Consider the following 22,500-nt stretch of genomic DNA (forward strand, 5'->3'; position numbering starts at 1 on the left):
TATAAGCTTTATCAAAGAGGAAAGTCTTAAGCCTACTCTTAAATGTGGAGATGGTGTCTGCCTCCTGAACCCAAACTGGAACCTGGTTCCACAGGAGAGGAGCTTGATAGCTGAACGCTCTGGCTCCTAGTCTACTTTTGGAGACTCTAGGAACCACAAGTAACCCTGCATTCTGGGAGCGCAGTGCTCTGGTGGGGTAGTAAGGTACTATGAGCTCTTTAAGATAAGATGGTGCCTGACCATTAAGAGCTTTGTAGGTGAGAAGAATGATTTTAAATTCTATTCTGGATTTTACAGGAAGCCAATGCAGAGAAGCTAAGACAGGAGAAATGTGATCTCTTTTCCTGGTTCCTGTCAGAACACGTGCTGCAGCATTCTGGATCAGCTGAAGAGTCTTAACGGACTTTTTCGAGCAGCCTGATAATAAGGAATTGCAGTAATCCAGCCTAGAAGTAACAAATGCATGGACTAGTTTTTTTGCATCATTTTTAGACGGGATATTCCTGATTTTCGCAATATTATGTAGGTGAAAAAAGGAGGTCCAACCCACCACTGGTGTACAACTTTTGGCTATTTATAATATATTATCATCTTTGTTAGGTATTTGCGCTGTACGGCCACAAGAGGTTGCAGCCACAATAAACGTAAATTTGAATTTTGTGTGGCTGAAACGACCTATATGGTCGTTTTTTTGTGGAGGACAGGCTCGGGGTGTTACATGTAGGAGATATTATGGCTAGTATTTTAACACAAGTTTTCCACCCACACGGTTCTTCTTTCAGCATCTCAGTGCACATGGTCAAATATGGTCAATGATCACAGGTTTGATTTTGGTGTCTGTGCAGGCACGACGGTATCAAACCTGGCAACCCCACTGTAACAACAAGACGTAGGGATGGACACGCACAGTGACCCACCCAACTGAGAAATAGTTCCAGCTAACAACTTATTCTAAAAACTCTAAATTGCCATTTTTCCAAACAAGGTTGGTTAATTGATTGATCAGATATGTGTGTAGGCATATTTTCAAGAGCGCCAGACTAGCTGTTCCCCCTGCTCCCAGTCTTTCTGCTAAGCTAGGCTAATCATCCAGGTCTGCACCTCACACATGAAAATCAGTTTGATCAGTCTTCTCATGTCTTTCTCTTGGAAAGAAAGCAAATAAACATAGTCTCTAAAATGTTGAACAAAACATATCTAATTGAATTTAAATTACATCCTTATGTCTTATATTGTTGATGCCTTGACAAGATAGTCTCAGTTTTGGCAGAAAGTTAAATAACACTCTCTTCATTTCGTTTGTCTGTATTCACACACACACACACACACACACACACACACACACACACACACACACACACACACACACACACACACACATACACACACACACATACACACACATTCACACTCACACAGCCACCCAGTCTCTCTTTCTCTCTCTCTCAGTTCATCTTAGTCTGGGTCTCTCTATTCGGTCGACCCCTCTCTCTGGCTGGAATGCAGCGGTGGCCGTCTGGTCCTGCTCATCTCTGGGAGCAGTCAGCCATCTCTCCTCGTCCCTGCTACCACTCTAAACATTTGGCTAGTTTTGGCGGATTTGTTGATTTTTGTCCCCTCGTATTTTCCCTCTTTTTGCTGTAAAACTGATACATACTCTTTCAATTAGACCCCACCCCCCACCCTTCCACCAGTCAGAGCACTAGTGTGGGAGTGGGGGTGAACAGAGTAAGTGGGTTGTATATTTTATTAGTCAAGTGAAAACACACACAACCTGGCCCAGGTCTGAGAGAACCATCTGCTGTCATGGATTTTTCTTGGGAAGCACAGCTCAAGGTTAGCATGTAAAGTTTGTCATTCTTGCTTGAAGCTCAGGATTAGCATGTGCTGTCTAATATAGCTGGTCAAGAGGAATATTGGAGTTGACATGCATCTTCAAACAAGACAAACATGAAAGTTGTATCTGTGGTGGGTATGGATAAATCCTATTTTATAGATTGAGATAAATAAAGGCTTTATTCCAGGCATGCATACAGAAGGAACTGGGTGCATCTGGCATGTGACTTCAGATTAGCTGCTACAGGTTAGCATGGAGCTAATTCTACCTAAGGTAGCTAAAATTTGGACCTCATAAAAATACATTTAACCCACATCTAGAGTTGAAACACAGATTTACCATCTTAACTGGCTTTGCAGTAAGCTCACCAAATGAAGCCAGAGCGTGTGTTTTATGTTGGAAATAGACATTTTCCCTACCTCCTCAGTTGTAAATAACACCGTGTTCCAAGGCCATAAATAATAGTGTCACTCAACCATGCCCCATTCTCATGTCCTCTACTTGCTCTCTCCACAGGCCTCTAGTACTGCCTAGCCAGGGGCCCCCGGCCTTGTGCCGCACCTTCACACACTCACAATCAAGGAACGGCCATAAAATGCCCATGGAATGTATCTGCAGAGCTAGACAGTTAAGTGGTGGAAAGACATGATCACAAACTAGGAGACTTCATAATGGATGTTCTGGGAACAGATATTAGTGGGCTCCCCATGTTCTTGATAACAAAATACATCACACATGTACATAGGGACATGAAAGTACAAATGTGTGCACACAGACAGGCAAATGCACGCACACATGCACACACTGCACTTAGGGGCAGACAGTATTGATGGTTCCCTCGGGCATCACACGGACGCATCTGTTTCTGTCCCACTGACTCTCCACACTCATAATTTCAAGTAAGTCATAACACAAATTATAAACACACATCCCTCAACCGTGACGCCTAGGAATAACAAAATGGAGTGCGCTGAGCTGATTTAGGGTAGGCAGGGACTCTTAAATCTTTACCTTTGCTCCTTTCTTCCCTTCCTCCTTTCCTTTTCTTCAACTTTTTCTTTCTTATGCAGCACAGGTGGCAGTCACTCTTGTCAAACACATACTTCCCTCTCGTCTATTGCCTTCATCTCTTGCCATCTCTTTTTATTTTATTCTTGACCTGCTCTCTCTCCTCCCTCACAGCCACAGCATACCTCTCCTAACATACTCTTTCTTTGAATTTGTTTTATGCAAATGGTCGCATGTGTGCTTATGCTCACTCTTGACCCCATCCTAACCCCTTGTCACCCAGAAATCTGTGTGACCTGCCAGTCTCCCACAGTCCTTCGACAGCAGCCCCACCTCAAAGGTGCCTTCACCAGGGTCTCCTCTCCTCATTTTTCATTCCTTTGTCCTGAATTATCTCCTTCAACCTAACTTCTCCTCTTCCACTCTTTGCATTCCTTTTTTTCTTTCCATTTCTTTCCCCCCCCCTTCCCCCCTCACCTCTCATCGCATGGTCATGTACTTTAGCCATCCATCTCCCACCTCTGTAGATCCAAATGTCTCAATACATCGCAGGGACCATGAAGGTTCAATTGGAATCACATGTTGTAGTCGAGCCGAGAATTTCACCCCTTATAAATAGGATGTCAGTCCAGCCTGTGCTTTTCTACAGAGCCTTGCATGCTCCCTCTATCCAACTCTTATGGTAGGGAATATGAGGAATATGAGATATATATAAATGCACAACAATTAATGCTTGCATCATGTTTACATTTGCCAGCCAAAATACTGTTAGAGAGTAGATAGAGTAGAAAAAAAATGAGATTTTTGACACCCTGGAGATCCAGCAGCCGGATTCATTTGTCCTTTTATTGGCGTGCCTTGTGACTTCTCAGTGTATGGGGTCTGACTTTTACGAAGACTTATTACAAGTTTGTCATGAAAAACCATTTCATTGTAGCCCTTTCGATCGGACAGGAAATGAAGATAATCCTTTGTTTGTCCAGGATACGCCAAGTCTTAGTTAAGCAGGGAGTGAGGCAAGAGGAGGGGAAAGAGAGAGGGTTCACCCACTAAAGATCAGCCAGCAGATACAGTACAGCATTTATCTTTGTGTGTGTATGTGTGTATGGGTTGTGTGTCTCTGATGGATGAGTCCTGTCTGCTAGATTCATGCACATTGCAAGTGTGTTCTACAACTAAGGCCAAATGGCCGCTCAAATTAGATGTGATTAAATACTCCAGTGTGATTCAGGTTCAAAGACTGTTACTAATACTAATCAGCACACACGAAGACACACACACACACACCATGAACACATAATCACTGATTGAGGATGTGGGAGACAACGTTTACAGGCTGGCTAATCATAATAATGTCCCCTTTTTTTTATTGTTTTAGGAAGACATCACTCAGCAGAATCCTGCGGTACCACTCACAGAGCACCCACAGGGAGACAGCGTTGTAATCTGCGGTGTTATTTTAGAGCCTGGAAGTGATTTAGGTTGCACTGAACCATGGCAGCCACTTTGGTTCAGACGTTTAATTCAGACGGGCTCAGAACGTCTCGAGGTCAATCTATAATTTTCAGTTGGGAAGTCTACCTGTATTAGTGATTACAGGTGAGATGTGACAGCCATGGCTTCACAGACCACAGCACGTATTTTGTTCATTAAAAGAGAACTTACAGTCATTACTTCTGAGTAAAGCTTTCTTGTTGAGGTTTACAATTGCTGCAATGCCACAGACAATGTCAAAAATGTCAGAATGTACAGCGACAACTTGTTTTTTGTGTGTGGCTTTTCTTTAGCTGGAGTAAAATGCGAGCGTGTCACTGCAACACTCGCTGGAATCAACAAACTATCACATCTTCACATCTTTATTTTTCTAACTAAGCAAACACCAAAATTGTGTCTTTCATCAGTTGATTCAGCAAATGCAACTTTGATGAATGGGAGTGTAATAACAATCCTGATGGAGTGACTCCGTGGTGGTCAGATAGAGATGGATCTCTGTTTGGCTTTTTCAGATGAGTTCACAGATTAGATAAACCTCCCTTTCAAAACTGGGGTGGGGGTTAGTGCCCCTAACCTTTCACCACACTTTTTTTCTCCACCAAGTTGGTCCTGCACCTAATGCACCACTAAGACTGAGAAAAAATGTTGTCCCATTCCCAAATGGTGACTATGTTTTCCAGTTTAGTGTGCAATTATTCTGTGTTTATTCAGATACTGACCTACAGAGACAACATTTTGTGTTTGCATGCAGTGCTAAAGGAGATAAGGAAAAGCGTTACTTTGAGACTAGCGCGATGTGGTCAGAGTTTCCATGTCTGGCAGTGTGGTGTAAAGATGGCCATCCTACGAGTGGGCTAGGGCTGTTAATCTGACACACTGTTTATGAACAGTGACACGATGTGCTGCATTACTTGCCCATATATGACTCTGTGCATCACCTCTTCACTCTATTTAACACAGCCAAAGATAAAGTAATGAAACTGCAATTGCCATTGTGTCATGGTGTAAAATACTAAATTAATCATTAGGTTTGTTAGGCCGTGGATGTAAAACTGGACCATAAGAAGAGGGATTTAAAAATCAATTGCACTGTTATTAGATTTGTGGATTTTTTTAAATTTTTAGAATTCTTTCCCCATTTTACATTGTAATTGGCCAGGTCAAGCAGAATAAGCCTGAAGTTTATAGCACTTGCTCTGCTACAAGTACAATGTAAGTGTGTGTTCCCATTACAGTGCACATTAAAAGGAATAACAGTGAAGGTGTGGGGAGACGAAAAGTGTCACGTTGGTCCTGCTTCGTGATTAATGGTGTGATTAGCTGCTCCAATCCATGTCAGAACCCATGTGCATGCACACACAAATACATGCGCAGCATGCAAGCGCACACAAACACACAGAGGCCTATTAATGGTCTTGAATGGGAGAATCCAGATGCGGCATGCAGATAATTGTACTAAAAACACCAAATGTGGAGTCCCAGGGCAGCAGGACTTTATTCTGAGTTCAGCGTGTTTATTTTCGCAATTGAGTTATTTCTGCAGGGACTTAAATCATGGAATAAAAACACACCAATGCAGGTCAATTTTTAATTGAGTCCAAAGTGTATTTTGAACTCACCCTCCCTCCTCGTCTTCCTCTACCCCTCACCTCACACAAACCCACACATTACCTTACCCTCTTTATTTAATGCCCTCCTAGTTTCAAATGCGATTTAAGAGTCTGGAGTTTAGCAGTGTTATGTTTATCCAACGTAAAATATCATTAGTGCCTATACACTAGTTAGACAGCTTGACTTCTGCGATGGTCATTCAGATGGACTTTGTAGAGACAAAGAACCATATATACATTTTGTTACAGTTTACTGTACACAAAAAGGTGCATTTTATGTTTTTAATCAAATTTTGTGTGTCTGGTGACAGTGATGTTGGAGGTGTCTGTGCTTGGCTTTCTATGAGAATATGTTTGTGCTTCTGCGTGTGTTTACAAGATTTGGGGCGGATAGAATGTGTATTTGTCACAACATTGGATTTACGACATCCTGCTTAATGACGAGGCTAGTCATCACCAATCTGCTCCGAAGACTTACGCAAGGCATTCTCTTGAGACCTGTGGGTGTACATGTGTACGTCTGGTTGTGTGCGTATGATGAAGCTTGGTGGTTTGTGTCCTCTGCACCTGTAGACAGTCATTTGTTGCCACCCCCTTTATACACACACTCACAGACTCAAACACACACAATGTGGTAACCAGCGGTGACAGAAGAAAGATGTCATATCCTCTCAGCCTGCTCTATTAGTCTCCATTACATTATTACATGCCCATGAGTCACACTGAGGTACCACTAATACAGCACTTAGCAGACCACTTCAAAGATGTCTGTTTCTTTTCTGTGGAATCTCTGTCTGAGTTTAAGGAGCTCTGGAATGAGTGAGCTTGTTGTGACATCTGCATGTGTACAAGGGACCACAGCTGCAGATGTGGGTGCTGTGTATCCGTGTCCCTGCGCTGTCTCCCTGTCTATTTTCTGACTGTAAAAAATATTTTTACATTCCAACTTTCTGGAGAATAAATATGACCCATGTTTTAAATATTTTGTCCATTTGTGATAACATTCCCTCTTACCTCTTGCATCCTTCTTTCCACATTTCCTGGTCTCATCCCCACAGGCAGCAGGCTTTGCTGGCAGCCATCAGTGAGAAGGATGCTAACATCGCACTGCTGGAGTTATCCTCTTCCAAACGGAAGAAAGCCCAGGAGGAAGTGATGGCTCTGAAGAGGGAGAAAGACAGGCTCATGCACCAGCTCAAACAGCAGGTACATCAACCACACACGACCACCAAGCTATTTATACGTGCATATAAACAATGAATTACATTTACAGCTCTCCTGGTCTTAAGGCCCATTTATACTCCTGCGTAGGGTCTACGTGCATACCTACGCCGTAGGCTACGGACGTAGCCATATATTTACTTGTGCGTAGGTGTGTCCGTCATTCTGCAATTACACCCCCAAACACTAGTCGGCATTAGCGCTACAGTGTCCACTTTGTTGACTTTTGCCGGCCAAGCAGGCTAACTTCTGGTTTAGCGCTCCGCTAACGTAAATGGGGGTAAAATTGTATACGTGCGGCTGGTGTAGCCTTTTCAAATGTTACCGAGCCAATGGATCACATTCTGATAGCGAAACGAGTCATTTCGCTCGGGTTGCGACGGAGAAATATATTGATTCACTGTGTTACAGCCACCGTTTTGGCCGCTAGTAAATGTTACTTCAAAGCGTGGGGTACTTCCGGTTGGCTCGGAGGCATTGCGAGGCTACCCAGCCAACCAATCACAGAGCTTATGGTCAACGTCGAATCGACGCGTAGTTCCATTTTTGAGGAGGTGCACATCAGGCGATGGCGTAGCCTCTGCTTAGCTCTGCGTAGCCCCGTAGCCTATGCCGTTGATTCGACGCAGAAGTATAAGTTACACTTTAGTGGTTGACTAGCCTGCACATGAATCAAATGGAGCCTGGCCTTGCGGTCGCCGTTTAGGACAGATTCTGGCGTTGTGAATCAAAGAAGGAGTCCAAATTCAAACCTGCTGCAGATGGTGAAACCTTACCTGCACTAAAACAGCCTACTGGGCAGACTTTTAACTTTAAAACCAGGAACAGATAGGTTAATAATTCCTGGTAGTTAACAGAGTAGACTTCCCCGCCTCAAAACACACTACTGCGTTCAGTCATCATAAGCCAAACCAGTCAAGTAGGAGCTGTGATTTCAAATCCAGCCACACAAACACATGATGAAAGCTATTCTTCTAACAACCATGTTGCAATCGGAGTTATTAGCTGCACTCAAGTCGCAGACGTAGTTTGGTATCATCGGTGAGTCACCGGCGGACTTTTCTGTCTGACATCTTCTGGTCAAACAGACAAAAATCTCAGCGCACACTCACACACATACCTACGCACACATACACACACCTATTTCCCATGTTGCTCTGGTTCTCAATAAAACCTTAAGGCTGATGAAGGTATGTGGGTCATTAAGGTTTGGTCAGACCACATCAGTGACTGAGCTAACGTGAATGCTAAAGATAATGAGCCAACAGCAGGGTGTCCACATATACGGTCTCCTGAGTCACAGGGGCTTCTGGGAAACATGGTGCATTTAAAAGTCAACAGATGCAGTGGCTGGGTGTGCATTCAAGTGCGAACCTATGTTTGTTCGTGTCTTGTAAACGATAAACAGTTCCTAGGGGGTGCAATTCTATTTGAGGAATTTCAAGGAAAGCCTATTATCTGTTTATCGCCATTGGATGCGTCATGTTTTCCCCGTTGGGTAACCAGCAGTTACCGTCCACCTGATGATGTGATGAGCTCTAATTGCATCGATGTGGCCGCTGGGCCTGGAGCAGAGGAGAGGAGAAAAAAAAAAGAAAAAGAAAAGAAAGGAAGGGGCGGAAGATGAGAGGGGTGGGCAGCATATTCTTTGTTTGCCTCCACTTTCTTGTACAAGCAAACCTTGTTTCTTAAAATTGTCCTCAAGCACACATGCAAATAAATCCATTTAAGTACTGCCGCCAAGTGGAAAGATGTACCAGGCAGCGATATGGCCACCTAGCACTGGGGCCCTAAAACTGTGGGTCATCTATTAATGTTATGGAGGGTGTAAGGTAAGTAGCTCCTGCAGGGACTTTGCACTACTTGGGTTCCTTCCATTCCGCAGAATGAGCTCTCTGGGGATTATGTTGTTCGACATGACACACACCGGCTCTCTGTCTTCTGACCCACTGACACACATATCAGGATATTTTGCCTTCCTCAGGTCCTCAACAGCCAATGGCGGAAGGAAACTCACCAGGAAATGCCAAAGAATTATGGGACTCAGAGTCTCATAGGAGAAAGCTGATCTGTAGACAGCAGATAGATTTACAGATAGCAGTGCCCTGCCTGACCTCCCCACATCCCTCTTTTAGAAGATCTAGTGTGTGTGTATGCACAATGACGGCGGTCTAAGACAAACTCTCCTTTCTCAGACAGTTTGCTTCCCTTTGAGGCATAGACCTTCTTCAGCAAAGACAAACACACATATACAAAGACACAGCCGCTCACACACAGACATACACATGAAGAGTGTAGTGTTTAGACTTCTTGTGGAGAGAGTCAGAACAAATGTGTCCCCGTGTGGGAATTCTTTGAGTGGTCCCATCCTAGTGATGGATGACCAAACATCACTGGTGCCTTAAAGCCCAGAAAAGATGAATTTGGAAATCCTCAGAGGTGAGCCATTTCCCCCCTCTTCCTTTCTTTTTTGGACACACTTGAGCATCCATCCTCTCTCTATGCTAAAAAGATGGATTTTGTGATCTCAGAGGTGTGCCATTCAGAACCGCTTATCTGCCTGCTTAGAGCGGCGATACCATTTTGCATGGATAGATCACACAAACACACACAGAGACCTGATCAAAGGAGGTTGTGAAAACTGTGCAGCCTTACCCCAGCTGTCTGTTTGTTTAAGGCCTTTCTTGTCAGGCCTCCTGTGTCCATATGTGTTAATACAGCTCTGTTCTAATCAGGCCAGGCTTGAGATTTACAGAGGGCTTGGATTGAAGTTCGGGATGCAGCTGTGAGCACAGCAGCGGGATCATCACTGCCATGTTTACACCACCAGCTGCACTTTGATACACATGCAGAGACCACTCACTGCACACATACAGTATAGGCCTAAATCTGTTAAGGTTATAGATGTCAATGCTCTCCTCTCTCCTTTCCTCTCCTTCACCAGTAGTGCCACCTGTGTCTATTCTAGGCTGCCTGATCTAAAAGCAGGCCTGGAGGCCATTACTGAGCTGTTTACTCTGCAGAGCCCCTAATTAACACTAATTAAAACACACACATTCCATGTTATATGCGCACACCTTCTTTACACATGCGCACCGGGATATGTCTATAAGAAGAGTTTGAATGTGTGTGTGTGTGTGTGTGTGTGTGTGTGTCTGTTTGAATAATCTGCATGGCCACATGTGGCCTGTCCTGACCACACAGTCAGACTCTTCCAGAAGCAATTCATCACTTCATTCATCTGTGTTCGTGTCTCAGGTCATTAAATATTAACTACGTGCACACACACACACACGCACACACATATTCTAGGACGTTTGGCTTCTCATCCTACCTAATATGGCTGTAATTAGATGAACAGGAACAAGCAATGTGGTTCTTGTTAGATTAGCAGCGAGAACTAAACACACATTAGCCTTTTGGACCCTTGGCCACTAATTCGTTTAGAAAATATTTCTCTATGAGATTCAAACAGCATTATTAAGTACTGCGGAGGAATCTAAGTGGAAGCACCTACAGCATGTACTGTGCAACAGGACAGTGGTTTCGTCAGCTGCATTGTATATGATAGTAATTGACTAGCCTCAATGACAGGTGTCAGCTCTGTAACTGTTGCATTGAAGCCAGCCCCACCCAGTCACACCTGCTAGTGTCAACACCTGAGGTCAAGGAGGGCCGTACACCTCAGCCTAGCCTTTAACTGCTCTAACCACTGGTCTGGTGTCTGTCTGAGCCTTTCTCCGTCCCACACTCTTCTTCTTGATCTCTGTCTCTCTCTCTGTCTCTCTCTCTCTCAGTCCCTCTCACCACAGTGTCAATGTTCTCACCTTATCTAAGCAGCTCTTCTCCAATTTAAGCTAATTGCTAACCTCTTTAATTCTAGCCACATCCTCTCCTGTGATCCTGACTGGCTCGTTTCCTCAGTCATTAGGCTTCAGCTCCTTATCTCAGCAGTGATGTCCCCAGGCCACTGACTACTGTAACTCCACTCCCCCCCTCCATCTTCACAGCTGACTCAGGCTTTTTGTGTCTTCCTCTCATGGCTGTCTCTCATTTAAACCAGGAAAGCCGCAACATTTTGGATGAGAGACGTGTGCATAGCTTTCCTTGGAATCATCTTCATCCCATGCGCAATCCCACCTCCCCGCTCTGCAGTCATGTCCGCCCTCAGGGGAAGTATCTGCAGTTAAGGGAATAAAGCCGAGCCTGTCAATATATCTGCACCCACTCTGTCTCTGTCTATCTCCCAGACAGCGGGCCTCACTGGAGTTAAGCTGATTGTTAACGTTAGTCATGTTATCTCTCTCCAAAGCAATGATGTTGGCAGGATGACAGCCTCTTCCACAGAATACACACAGACGCACAAACAAAGGACACATAGTCTTACTTACCCATTTACAGGCATGCACAAAGATGCATATTTGAGTGTAATTTTAATCAATGACATCTAAAATGAGGTTGCTTCAGAACGCCAGGACGCCTGTGGCCTTAAGCTAGGCAAAACACTCACTAACTGTTCTGACTAAGATTCGTCTAATCTAATTAAATGATAATCTGCAAATATGGATGACATTTGACAGACTTACAATGTTTTCATCAGGCACTCCGACTCACTCAATTTATGACCTGTCAAGTGTTGTTAGCGGCACTGTTTTTATCATCTTTGATGGCTTTCAACATGCTTTCCCCCCATCCAAGAATCCCTCAGCCTAATCATTCTAAGACCCCGAGAACATTTTAAAGAAACAAATAAGCAGTGTTTAGGGAAATAAATGGCTTAGTGTATGCGTGTTATAATTATGTATCATAAATTTTCTTGTTTATCTCCTTTTTTTTGCAGACTCAGAGCAGAATGAAGCTGATAGCGGATAACTACGAGGAAGATCACATACACCCCCAACATCATCCTCACCATTCTTACCACTTGCATCCAGGAAACGTGCATCACCGAAGTCTGCCGAGAGGGCCCCACCACGCCAACCACCGACCCCCTATGGACCAGGTCGTCCGCACCAACCATTTTTAAAGCTTGGGCTTGTTCTCACAAGTAGACATGTTGTGGGCTCTCATCTTCTTGCTTTTAAAGTTGATGGAGTTTCACATTTGTCATCTCCACCACCAGTCAGTTGGGGTTAGACTCAGCAGCAAAATATTTTCCCTCTCTCTTCTGCCTCACCTTCATTACTTCATATCGTTTAGATAAGCAGCCTGAAGGGGAAAAGCTGCCAAATGAGTGTTTTTGATCAGTGGGCTTTGTGTGTAAGATAAGTTTATATATTGCTCATCTCTCATACGAGCTCCTTCTCTCTTCATATCCAGACTGTCCTGAGGACAAACGTAATGAGTCTGTTTGAAGACAGCTGAAGAAGAACAAACTTTTGCTGCTGTCAGCACAAAGCGTTTGTGTGAGCATGCATGCTGTAGGTGTGTGCATGCCTGAATGTGTGCGTGTGTAGATGCACATGGCGATGCACACCTGAGTCTTTGTTGATACTGTGTACCCAGATGAAATCGCCAACGGGAGAAATCTATCTTAAAAGAAACAGAGATGATTTCATGAATTTAAACTCATCACAACTCTATTGTTGTGAAGAGGTTGTGATTGGGGGGATTCCAAGCTGTGAAGATGAAGTATGTGTGCGCGTATGTGTGTTTTGAGGTTTAACGAATACCTGGGGATTTCCACCTGAGTCTAAGTCCCCACATCTGTTCTATTTGATATGCACCATTACATGTTTTTAGACTTTAGAAATGTTTCTGAAACTGCTGTCTAAATTGGGAGTTAAACATGCACTGTGGTTCCCCTGTCCTTAATACCTCCCCAACACACGCACATGCATACAAACACACAGTCATCTCCATGCATCACGCCACACTTACCTTGGCAATATGTAAGAGGACGGGATAGCTGGTTTTAATATTATTTTAGCCTTTTTACGCCTGTGGAAAGATTTTTGATTCCTAAAAGAATGTGAGCGTCTGGAGTTGATTGACATCCATATGCACACTTTTCACTCAGAATCTCAGACACACTTGAGTTATATATTACAGTAGGGCATATTTTTACTTGAACATTTCCATCCTTTTCAACTACAGAATGAATCTACATCTAATTTTGAAGATTTTTGTGGCATTATGCTTAATATAATGCTATAATATTTGGAAGTTCAGAGTAGGGAAAAGAATGATATGAAACATAGTTTATCCTTTGAAACCACCCCGTAATCCCACAAGGACCACTTTTGAGTTCTAGCTGTGTAGTTATTAGGTTATGTTATGTTATGTTTTTCATCTGACTTGCTAAAATAATATTATTAAGCTATCAAGTCTCCACATTGTTCTATTGTATTGCAGAATACTTGCAACCACGGTAGGCCTCATATTAAACTGTGAGCTGCAGGGGGTCAATTTTTAGTATCACACATTACTCTCCTTCACTTTGCACTTATAAATATCGTTCCTTCATTATGGCTATCCAGCACTATTTTACTGCAGCAGTGTTTATAGTTTTTGACATATGAAACAGTAGCTCTCTGCAAATGATATTTAAACTTTTCAAGTTGGACTGAAAAACACCAGCAAAGAAAGTATATTAGGGTTGCTGGGAAATCTTGTTAAGAATGTGGGGGAAAAACAAAATAACTCATAAATCTGGGCCGATTGGCTGAATTATACTTTCTATTAAAGTTGATTTTTATGTCCATAAAAGGGAACTGTGATGGCTCACACTTTGTATGCAACATTTGAGGGAGAAAGTCGAATATGTTTTAAAAGGGGGCAAAATAGAAATACATTAAACGTAGGTTAGATAAAAGACAATGACCACTCAATTTGCAAATTGCATAGATTTAGCTAGGTCCGTTAACACAACGCATAGGAATATGTGTTATCAATATGTCATCATCCCCTTCTGTTCACAAGCTATAGCCAAACTGATATTTATTTAGCTAAGATCTTTCTCCATTCTTGTGTGAAGCACACACGCTTCAAAAACAAAAGACCCTGTTGACAGAGGTCAGCCAATCACCCTGTGGCTTTTCCTCATATCTGATTTTTGACCCTAATGGGAAAATACGGCAAAGGTCAGGGTAAGGCCTCCAAGGTGTGTGTGTGTGTGTGTGTGTGTGTTTGTGTGTGTGTGTGTGTGTCTCTGCATGTGTGTGTGCTGTGCACTGTTGATGGGTGATGATGTCGGGTCACACAGTCTGGATGTCACTGACTGTTTTCCCTCTCCTTTAATCTCCCTCTTTCAAATGTGATTAATTACTGTTTGTTTTTCTTGAACACTTTGTTCTATCTCAACTCTAGTTTCTTTCACGTTACCTCTTCTCTTCCTTTCTCTTCTTTTTTACTATGCTTTTGCCACAATTTTTTTTTTAAAATCATTTCTCTACCGTCTTGACATTACTTTTCTTCCTGGTGTATTTTCTTCCCACCCACATTCTTTCTCTCCATGCCTCCTTGTCTCTTTCATTCTTTCCTTTGGTCCCTTCTGTCCCTCCATCTTTCCCATTTCAAATGTAATATCCAAGTGCGGCCAGGCCAGTGGTTCAGTGCATTGCCGGGTCCAGGAACGCCACTCGAAGGATGATTGATGATGATAATGATAATGATGATGAAGAGGGTCTGCACGCTCACCCTGGAGACCGCAGTGCCTTTCCAAGATACAGCTAGTGCCATGAATAACATAACAGTGACCACACATGCAATTTTTTTTGTTTGCATTTGCATTTGCTCAAACACATGCACACCCAACTGGCACATTAAAGACACGTAAGCACAAATGCATGCACTGGAATAGTGGACACACAAGCACAAGAACCTATTTCAAGGATTTCCAAGGAGCCAACCCTCATGTCATTCAAAGATCATGCTACAGTTAGTGTTTCCATCCCAATCCTATAACTATACTCCCTGTCCTCTACTTAATCTGTGACGGACTTAGTCTGAGGACAGGTGAAATCTAATCAGAGGAGACAAGCACAGGAAGTGGATTTAGCCTCTTGAGATGCACACCAGGTCTGTGTCTCAGCGTGAAGTGTGTGCAGTTTGATGGGCATGTTGTGTTCATGTTGTTCTCATTTAGCCGTGCCAGCACCACTGCCAGATACTTGGCAGCAGCCTCGGAAGGAAATAGAAAACAGCCATAAAGTGTTTATCAGAGACAGAATTATACAACCTTTTTCTTTTAGGTTGTTGTTCTTTTTTTTCTCCAAGCCTAAACATGCTGCCTGCTTCAGGTTTATGAGAAGTAGCACATGGTATTTGGCCTGTTTGTGTCTCTGGGTGTATGTGTGTGTGTGTGTGAGTGTGTGTGTGTGTGTTTAACCTGGCAGAATCAGTGGTTATAGGTCTGGCTCTGTTTACAGGGCCTGTCACAGCCATTCACTGCATGTTAGCATTTAGCATCGAGCATGTTTCATTGAAAGGCCATTATATCTATAGCTTAGCTGCTTAGGTGTTGCCTACTGAGTTTACTGAGCCTGTCACAACCATTCAGTCCAACCAAAGCCACTATGGACTGCAGCCAAGGCCCTCGTGTTTTTCGTTCGTGTGTAGCGTTAGCATAGACTCTGCTTTGCCGAAGCCTAGTTTAGCATTATGCAGGCAAGAGCTTGGCTATAGTGAGCTGCCAGCTCATGCTAACCATTGTAATGTTAATGTCTGAGTGAATTAGCCTTCTTGTTAGCAGGGCTCTTGCCTGCACAGTTTCAGCCCTAAGGAAACCCCTTGTGTGTTTAGTTATTGGTTCCTAACAATCACATTGAGGAAAGCATTTCATGATATCATACACAGCTTTTCTGAATGAGGAACATGAACAGGATTGTTTTGATTAAAAGCCACAGGGGGTTTGGAAGACTATAAGGTTAGGCAATGAGACTGTACTTGTAAAGAAATAATCACTGAGTTTGTACAGTAAGTAGTTTGGTCTAAAAGGAAGCCATTTTCAGCCACATATATGCAGTTTTTGGAGACTTTTGACATAAAATATCATTTAAACAGTTAGACGGTTAATGACGATAATGATAATAATAATGATGATTGTTTTTCCTCACAGGATGATGAAGAGGGAATATGGGCATGATGACCATCGCCATGGTAACCCTGCAACCATTTGACCACAGTGAGTTATCGTTACATTTTTCTACTAATTTTATAGATAATGTACTCCTTGCAATGGTGTAGTGCTGTATTTCCGCCCTGGATATGTTAATGATCTTCTACACAATAGGCTTCCTCAGTGGGCTCAAATAACCATTAGCCCGGGAACATTGATGGTACCACAATAACCACAGCATTACCCAACTCTGACACAAGAGAGTGTAATAGAATCCGGCTCCTTTTCCCATTGCTTATGAATTTCAGTCGGCTAAAGAGCCTCAGTTTATTCAGAGGTTTATGGCTGCCTTTCTGTGAAGTGCTCACATGCTGGTTGTGCCGCGTGCTGTGTGTGCACTCTGTGGCTATATAGGTAACTGTGTGGTATTAGACCTTTACACACCCAGCAGCCTAAAGCAAGCGTACCAGGGCCCGCAGGTGATAAAAACGACACAGTGAGAAAAACCAGAGATGGACAAGTCTGTCTCTCCGCACCCCACTTTCTCAGTCGTAGTAAAGTTTTACCGCGCTACCCCACCCTGTTGTGTGCCAGTGTGTGGGGTAGTTAATTACAATAGAACACAGAACAGTCATGAAGCATTTTTTTTAAGGCTGTAAGCTGAAAAAGCATAAAATGAAGAATGCAGAGTCATAAACGATAATTCCTGTTTTGGGGCTTTTATATCGAAGCCCCCCATAGACTCAGGATGCCTTTGAACACAGACATGCGGAAAGAGGTCTTTGCAGGGAGGGTCATGGTTTGCTTGGAGCTAATAGGTGTGTGTGTGAGACAAAGAGAGATTTAGAAATGTGAGATAGATAGATGAGATATAGATGGGAAAAGAGAGGGAAAGGGAAACTGTGCTTATGTATTTATGTGGGAACAAGAGAGAAAACCAGGCAGCATGGTATACTCATAGTTTCCAGTGCATCTCATTCTTTTCCTCCAGTAATCCACAGGTGGACCATCACAAGTAGATTCTGTCTCTAACCTCAATGACTTAGTAGTTGTGCACTTTGCCCTACTGCTGCTTTTGGGATTAAGAGTCCTAAAGCTTGTGTGTGAGCAAATGGTTGGTCTTCCTGCAGTGCAAAGCAAAGCTTTAACTGTGTTTAGCAATGATGTTTGTGTGTGTGTGTGTTTGTGTGTGTGTGTGTGTGTGTGTGCGTGTGTGTGTGCAAGAGAGCGTTGTTGAGCTATACAGTGCCGGAGCAGCCCACATAGCCTATAATCCAGTCCATGTGTGCTGAGAATGCAGCAGTGTCAGGATTCACCGTAATGAAACAGACCACACTGCCCCCTTTCTCCCTCTCTTTCCATCTCTCCATCTTTTTCCATCACTCCTGTTCTTTCCACCACTCTCCAGATTTCAGCTTGCCCTGCTCTAACATATATTCCTTCAAGGTAAACCTAGACTTGCATCCGTGACCGGCCTACTGCTTCGGTATCTCCAATCAGATATCATGATGGTGTGTGTATGCACGTGTGTGTGTATGCATGTGTGTATTAGTGCTTCTTATCCCAATCTAATAGAATAAGCCAGGCACATTAGCCTTTAGCACAGAGTGGTGTTGTGGCTAGCGATATCAGTGCTGCTCATCTATCCACTGCTGTTATTCTGGCAGTGTGCAATGCGAGCGCAGCTAACATGTATTAGCCGTCCTGTATGTGAGAACAGATGGGAGCCATTTAGCGGTGTGTAGCTACAGCACAATAAGGCCAGACCTAATCCCCATATCCTGTCCCTGAGTGAGCCCTCTCTAATATGAGCAAACAGAGATGACAGCACCGATAGACAAATAGCCTGGGATCTGCGTGTACGTGTGTGTATCCGTGCCTTTGCAGGCATGTATACTAGCTTTGATTAGTGTTTCTTATGGATAACCTTGACTCCCAGTGCTAGGCTACATTTTGAATTCCACACAACCATAAGTGCTGAGTTTGAGTTGGCAAGTTCGAGTTCTGAGCGTCCAGGTGTGGATTTGTATTGGTTAGCTATGGTTCTGTCTAAAAGGACACTGGGCTCTGATTGGCTCACTGTGGTTATGTATGTCCTGCTGTTGATTACAGAGGTTTTGTTTACCCTCTTGGCCTCCCAGACCCCCTCTAATGAAATAAGAATGTCCTTTTGGACAGAGAGCACAAGAGAAGGGGGTTGGAGGAAAAAGTGAAGGAGAACATGGGGCCAAAAGAGTGAAGCAAAGTGGGGGGAAGAGGTTTTTTGGAAACATTATGCTTTTATCCCACCGTGAAGTTATTTGTACTGAATGAAGCGAAAAGAAGCTGAGAGGCTTTCCAAGTAGGGACAGAAATGTTTGTGTGTGTGTGTGTGTGTGTGTGTGTGTGTGTGTGTGTGTGTGTGTCTGTGTCTGTGTGTCTGTATGTGCATGCACGAAGGAGTGAGGTCTTGTTCAGGTTAAAACAAGTCAAAAAGATGGCTTTCATTTGCTCATGCTGTGTTTGTATGTCTACATTGTGTACTGTATGTAGTGTAGTGTGATGTAGTAAGTACCCCACTCTTGTGTGGATGTGGCTTAAGCAATTCTAGAAAAGGGAGGAAAGTTCAGTGGGAAACTAAAATAGGGTGGCAGGTTCTTAATCCCATTTGTTATTAAAACAATTTAGGTTAATTGTTACAGAAATGTTTGTGCCAGAACAGGCTTCAAAACTGACCCGACAACATATGAATCTCATGAACCCAAATTACAGCAACCATGAAAGCAAAGCAAGCAGGAAACTGTGAATTTGGTTGACCAAACGATAGATCCCCCCACACACAGCTATCTGTGGGAGGCCCCTGGTGGCCCCTCTTCTGGCTGTTGTGACTTTTGTGGGGAACCTAGTACATATAACTCCTCTATGAGGTGCTCGTCCTGTTGAACATACATAGATTTCATTCAGGATTTATCCTGATAAACCTGAACTTGATTACATTTCTTACTGCATACCATGCTGAAGAATACATATTTTAAAAGTTTTCATAAATCCTATAGAAGTTTTTTTTTTTCTCTCTGAGGGTTTTGACTGAAATTAAAAAATGAAATGTAGACTTCATATAATTTGTATTTCTGTAAAGTTTTATGAAAGTCAGAATGTTGGTGGTTTTGTCACATCATATCCTCACCCAAATTGCTAAACTCATTCATGTCTGTAGACATACCAGGTCATGGACATATTTGACTGAGGTACATACTGTAAGTTCTTCTTGTTATTGCCCGGTCCTCTGACATTTATTTGTTTTTTGCTGTTTTAGTGGACTTAGTACTCTTTTAAATTTATTTACCTATACATGTACTCATTTGGCAGACACTTTTATCTGAAACGACTTACTTTTGAAGAACATACTAGCATTAACAAAGTAAGAGATCTACAAGTGACTATATATATATATGTATATATATGTATATACTAGTAAGAGCAGCAATGAATACTAGTAAGAACTATGCGCATACGGCATCAATGGGATAAATACCTAGGGGATGAAGTAAGAGTTAACAAATAGTGCAACCAATACAAGAGAACTGTAAGGAGATAGAAGAAGAAGAGCACAGGAAGTGCATGTTACAGGTTAGGGGTTAGAGGTGTTATATATATATCGTTTCCACAACACCCTGAAAAGATTTTCCACAAATGCTTAATTTTATAATTGATTAAGTTAGATAACAATGCGTATGTTTTATTGTTGCACAATATATTTGACGTATATTTGTACACAAAATTATACAAATTGGGGTCTTTTTTCAGATAGTTAGTTCCACTGTGCTACAGTCTACAAGGGCTAAGCCACTGCAAAAATGGATGGAAAGAAACCAAAATCTGGTGCACAGAAGTGTCAAGGCAGAGAAGTTTTGTCATTTGTTCTTATAATCATTGGCAGGTTTGCCAATATGACACAGAGAAGGTTGGACTTCTAAAACTGGACATATATTTCTATTTGTTTGTTGTCTAATTCATTATTATCAATGATGCCTGATTTAAATCTAAATAAGTAGAAAAATATATTTTTGTTTCTCTGTGTTGTGACAGGAACAGAGAAATAGTTTAGTGTGGTGGATTTGTGGCTGCAGAACTGTTCCACTAATCTTAGTTTAAAGGATTAACTGGCAACATAGCTGCCTATGCATAGCTAACATTTTGTCCATAAAGTAGTCAAATAGTTTACAATGAGGATGTATTTTGTTTTTTTTTGTGGCTGTTTATTGATAAAGTATGTGTGCGCTCTCCTTGGTACTGAAGTTATGTTGTTTCCATTTGGCAGATTTTTGTGTGGATTATTGCCTTAGCTTCTAGGCCTCTTGTGTCTCTGTGGTAAACTAGTAGTAAAGGCTGGTAACACTGGGCTGTGTATGGTGATCCTGATGTGGGTGTCTTATGAATATTCTTGCCCTGTTCAGCTTTGGCACTGGCAGACAAATCTCTCTTCAGTTATCTGTAGATCCTCTGGACAGGATACACAAACTGACAGTCACATACTGATATCATACTGTATGAGAGAAATATAAGAAACTCACTGTTGAGTAGCTACAAAAGCAATCTAAAATGATGTTGGGTACAACACAAGGTGTAAATATACCAGCAAAATCATATGTTCCTATATGAATATTTTACAGTGACATTAGAAATTGTGAACCAGAATGTGGTACTTTAAGTAGTAAGCATTTTCATCTCTTTGTAAGTTACTTAACTGTTCAACAATATTATATTTATTTATACAGGGCTTAAAATGATAATCCATGAACTAGTGCTCCATTTTCTTTATGATTCAGAAGGTATACTTTTGACAATTTCTATACTGTGTTTCACAATATTTCTGATTATATTATTCAGTGACCCACAAAGTCCAGCAAACAAAACTCCACCCTCCTTCAACCAGTGGCCCTGCCCCTGCCTGCAGCGGTTGGTTACTCTTTTTTGTGTTCTCTCAGGTTGATTATGAAACCTCTAAACCAAACACTCTCACAGTGCAGATAATTGTTATCGGAATATAAAAATATGTCAGTATTGACTGTGGGAAATGACATAACCTTTCAGCGTCCGCAATTTGACAGTTATAATAATAGCAGTTTCCAGATCAGATGTGTTTGCTTTTTAATGCCACCTTGTTCACATTCCTTTTGACAGTAAACAAAATGCCATGCTTTAAATGTCAGGTCTACTTAATTATCATTGGTAAAGTTTTAATTCAAGGTTGGCTTTGAAAGAAAAGTCTGCCAACGGCATCTAAAACGGTCGAGCTGGCCCTGCCACTTGTTCTGCGCTGTGTGCCAGGTTAGATCTCCATTGTAAACAACCATCACCTCGCGCATTAATTACTGCAAACTGATGACGCATATTTTTACACATCGCCTGAAGAAATATCTCCCCCATGTAATCAACACAGCTCAGTAAGTGTTAATTAATTAATACACTGGATATGCAGGACATTCAGGAGTTAATACAAAACAAATGGTTTAGTCTTTTTTAATTATTCTGCATAGGTTTTAGGTTTGTGTGTGAAAATGGAATAAGTTGGAGCCAGTGCCCAAAATCCCCAGGTTACACCTGTGTGTATGTGTAATCACTTATAAAGATTATGTTCACGTGTACATACATACCCGTGTGTGCATTTGGGTAATGTTTGGCTATGTGGGTAGCTCCTCACATGGGTGCAGCCGTGCTGTGCAGTATGTCTTTGGTGACCAGTGAACCACAGCTTGGAGGTCAGTAGAGGCGTCTGACCGCAGCTATCCCTCAGCCAGCTGTCAGCATCATCAGTCTGTGAGGTCAGAGGTTGTTCCACTGGACTGAACATGAGTGGAGAGAAGTTAATAACACAGCAACATCTGAGCATTGACATCTGTGTGCACTGTTTGGTTGTATCTATTTTAGTCCACCCTAAAGTCCATAAATACTATCAAAATGTTATGTATGTATGTTAAAAGTGCTCAGATTTTACTCACTGGTACAGTGGTTGATACATGTTTAGAAAAGCCCATTATTAGGCCATGGAGTAGGGAGGGAATTTGGCAATCTGCGGCAAATGAAAAAATCCAATTTGTGAAAGGATACGTGGTTTGCTGAGATAGGGAGATAGGAGCTGAGTCAAATGTTTTGTTTACTGCATTTATACTGTGGCATACTGTGATTAATTTGACAATGCGATGCACGTTATTATTTAAGTAGATAAGTGGACAGCGGTGAGAGTTCCTTCACTGTCACTGTTAGCTTGTGAGGCTGTAGACAGACAGGAC

General features: G+C 42.4%; 1 protein-coding gene across 9 annotated transcripts in view; it reads left to right on the forward strand.

Annotated features, from left to right (window-relative positions):
• The window catches only part of LOC123974780 (ERC protein 2), a 166,059-nt gene that overhangs the window by 109,239 nt on the left and 34,320 nt on the right, over positions 1–22,500 (forward strand). For all 9 annotated transcript variants that reach the window (XM_046055673.1, XM_046055679.1, XM_046055678.1 and 6 more), the window contains 3 exons: positions 7,008–7,155; positions 12,011–12,172; positions 16,229–16,294. In XM_046055673.1, coding sequence (XP_045911629.1) covers positions 7,008–7,155; positions 12,011–12,172; positions 16,229–16,255 — 337 coding nt within the window. In that variant the 3' untranslated portion in view covers positions 16,256–16,294. The remainder of the gene's footprint in view (positions 1–7,007; positions 7,156–12,010; positions 12,173–16,228; positions 16,295–22,500) is intronic.

The sequence above is a fragment of the Micropterus dolomieu genome, linkage group LG08, assembly GCF_021292245.1.
Source record: "Micropterus dolomieu isolate WLL.071019.BEF.003 ecotype Adirondacks linkage group LG08, ASM2129224v1, whole genome shotgun sequence".
Classification (NCBI taxonomy): domain Eukaryota; kingdom Metazoa; phylum Chordata; class Actinopteri; order Centrarchiformes; family Centrarchidae; genus Micropterus; species Micropterus dolomieu.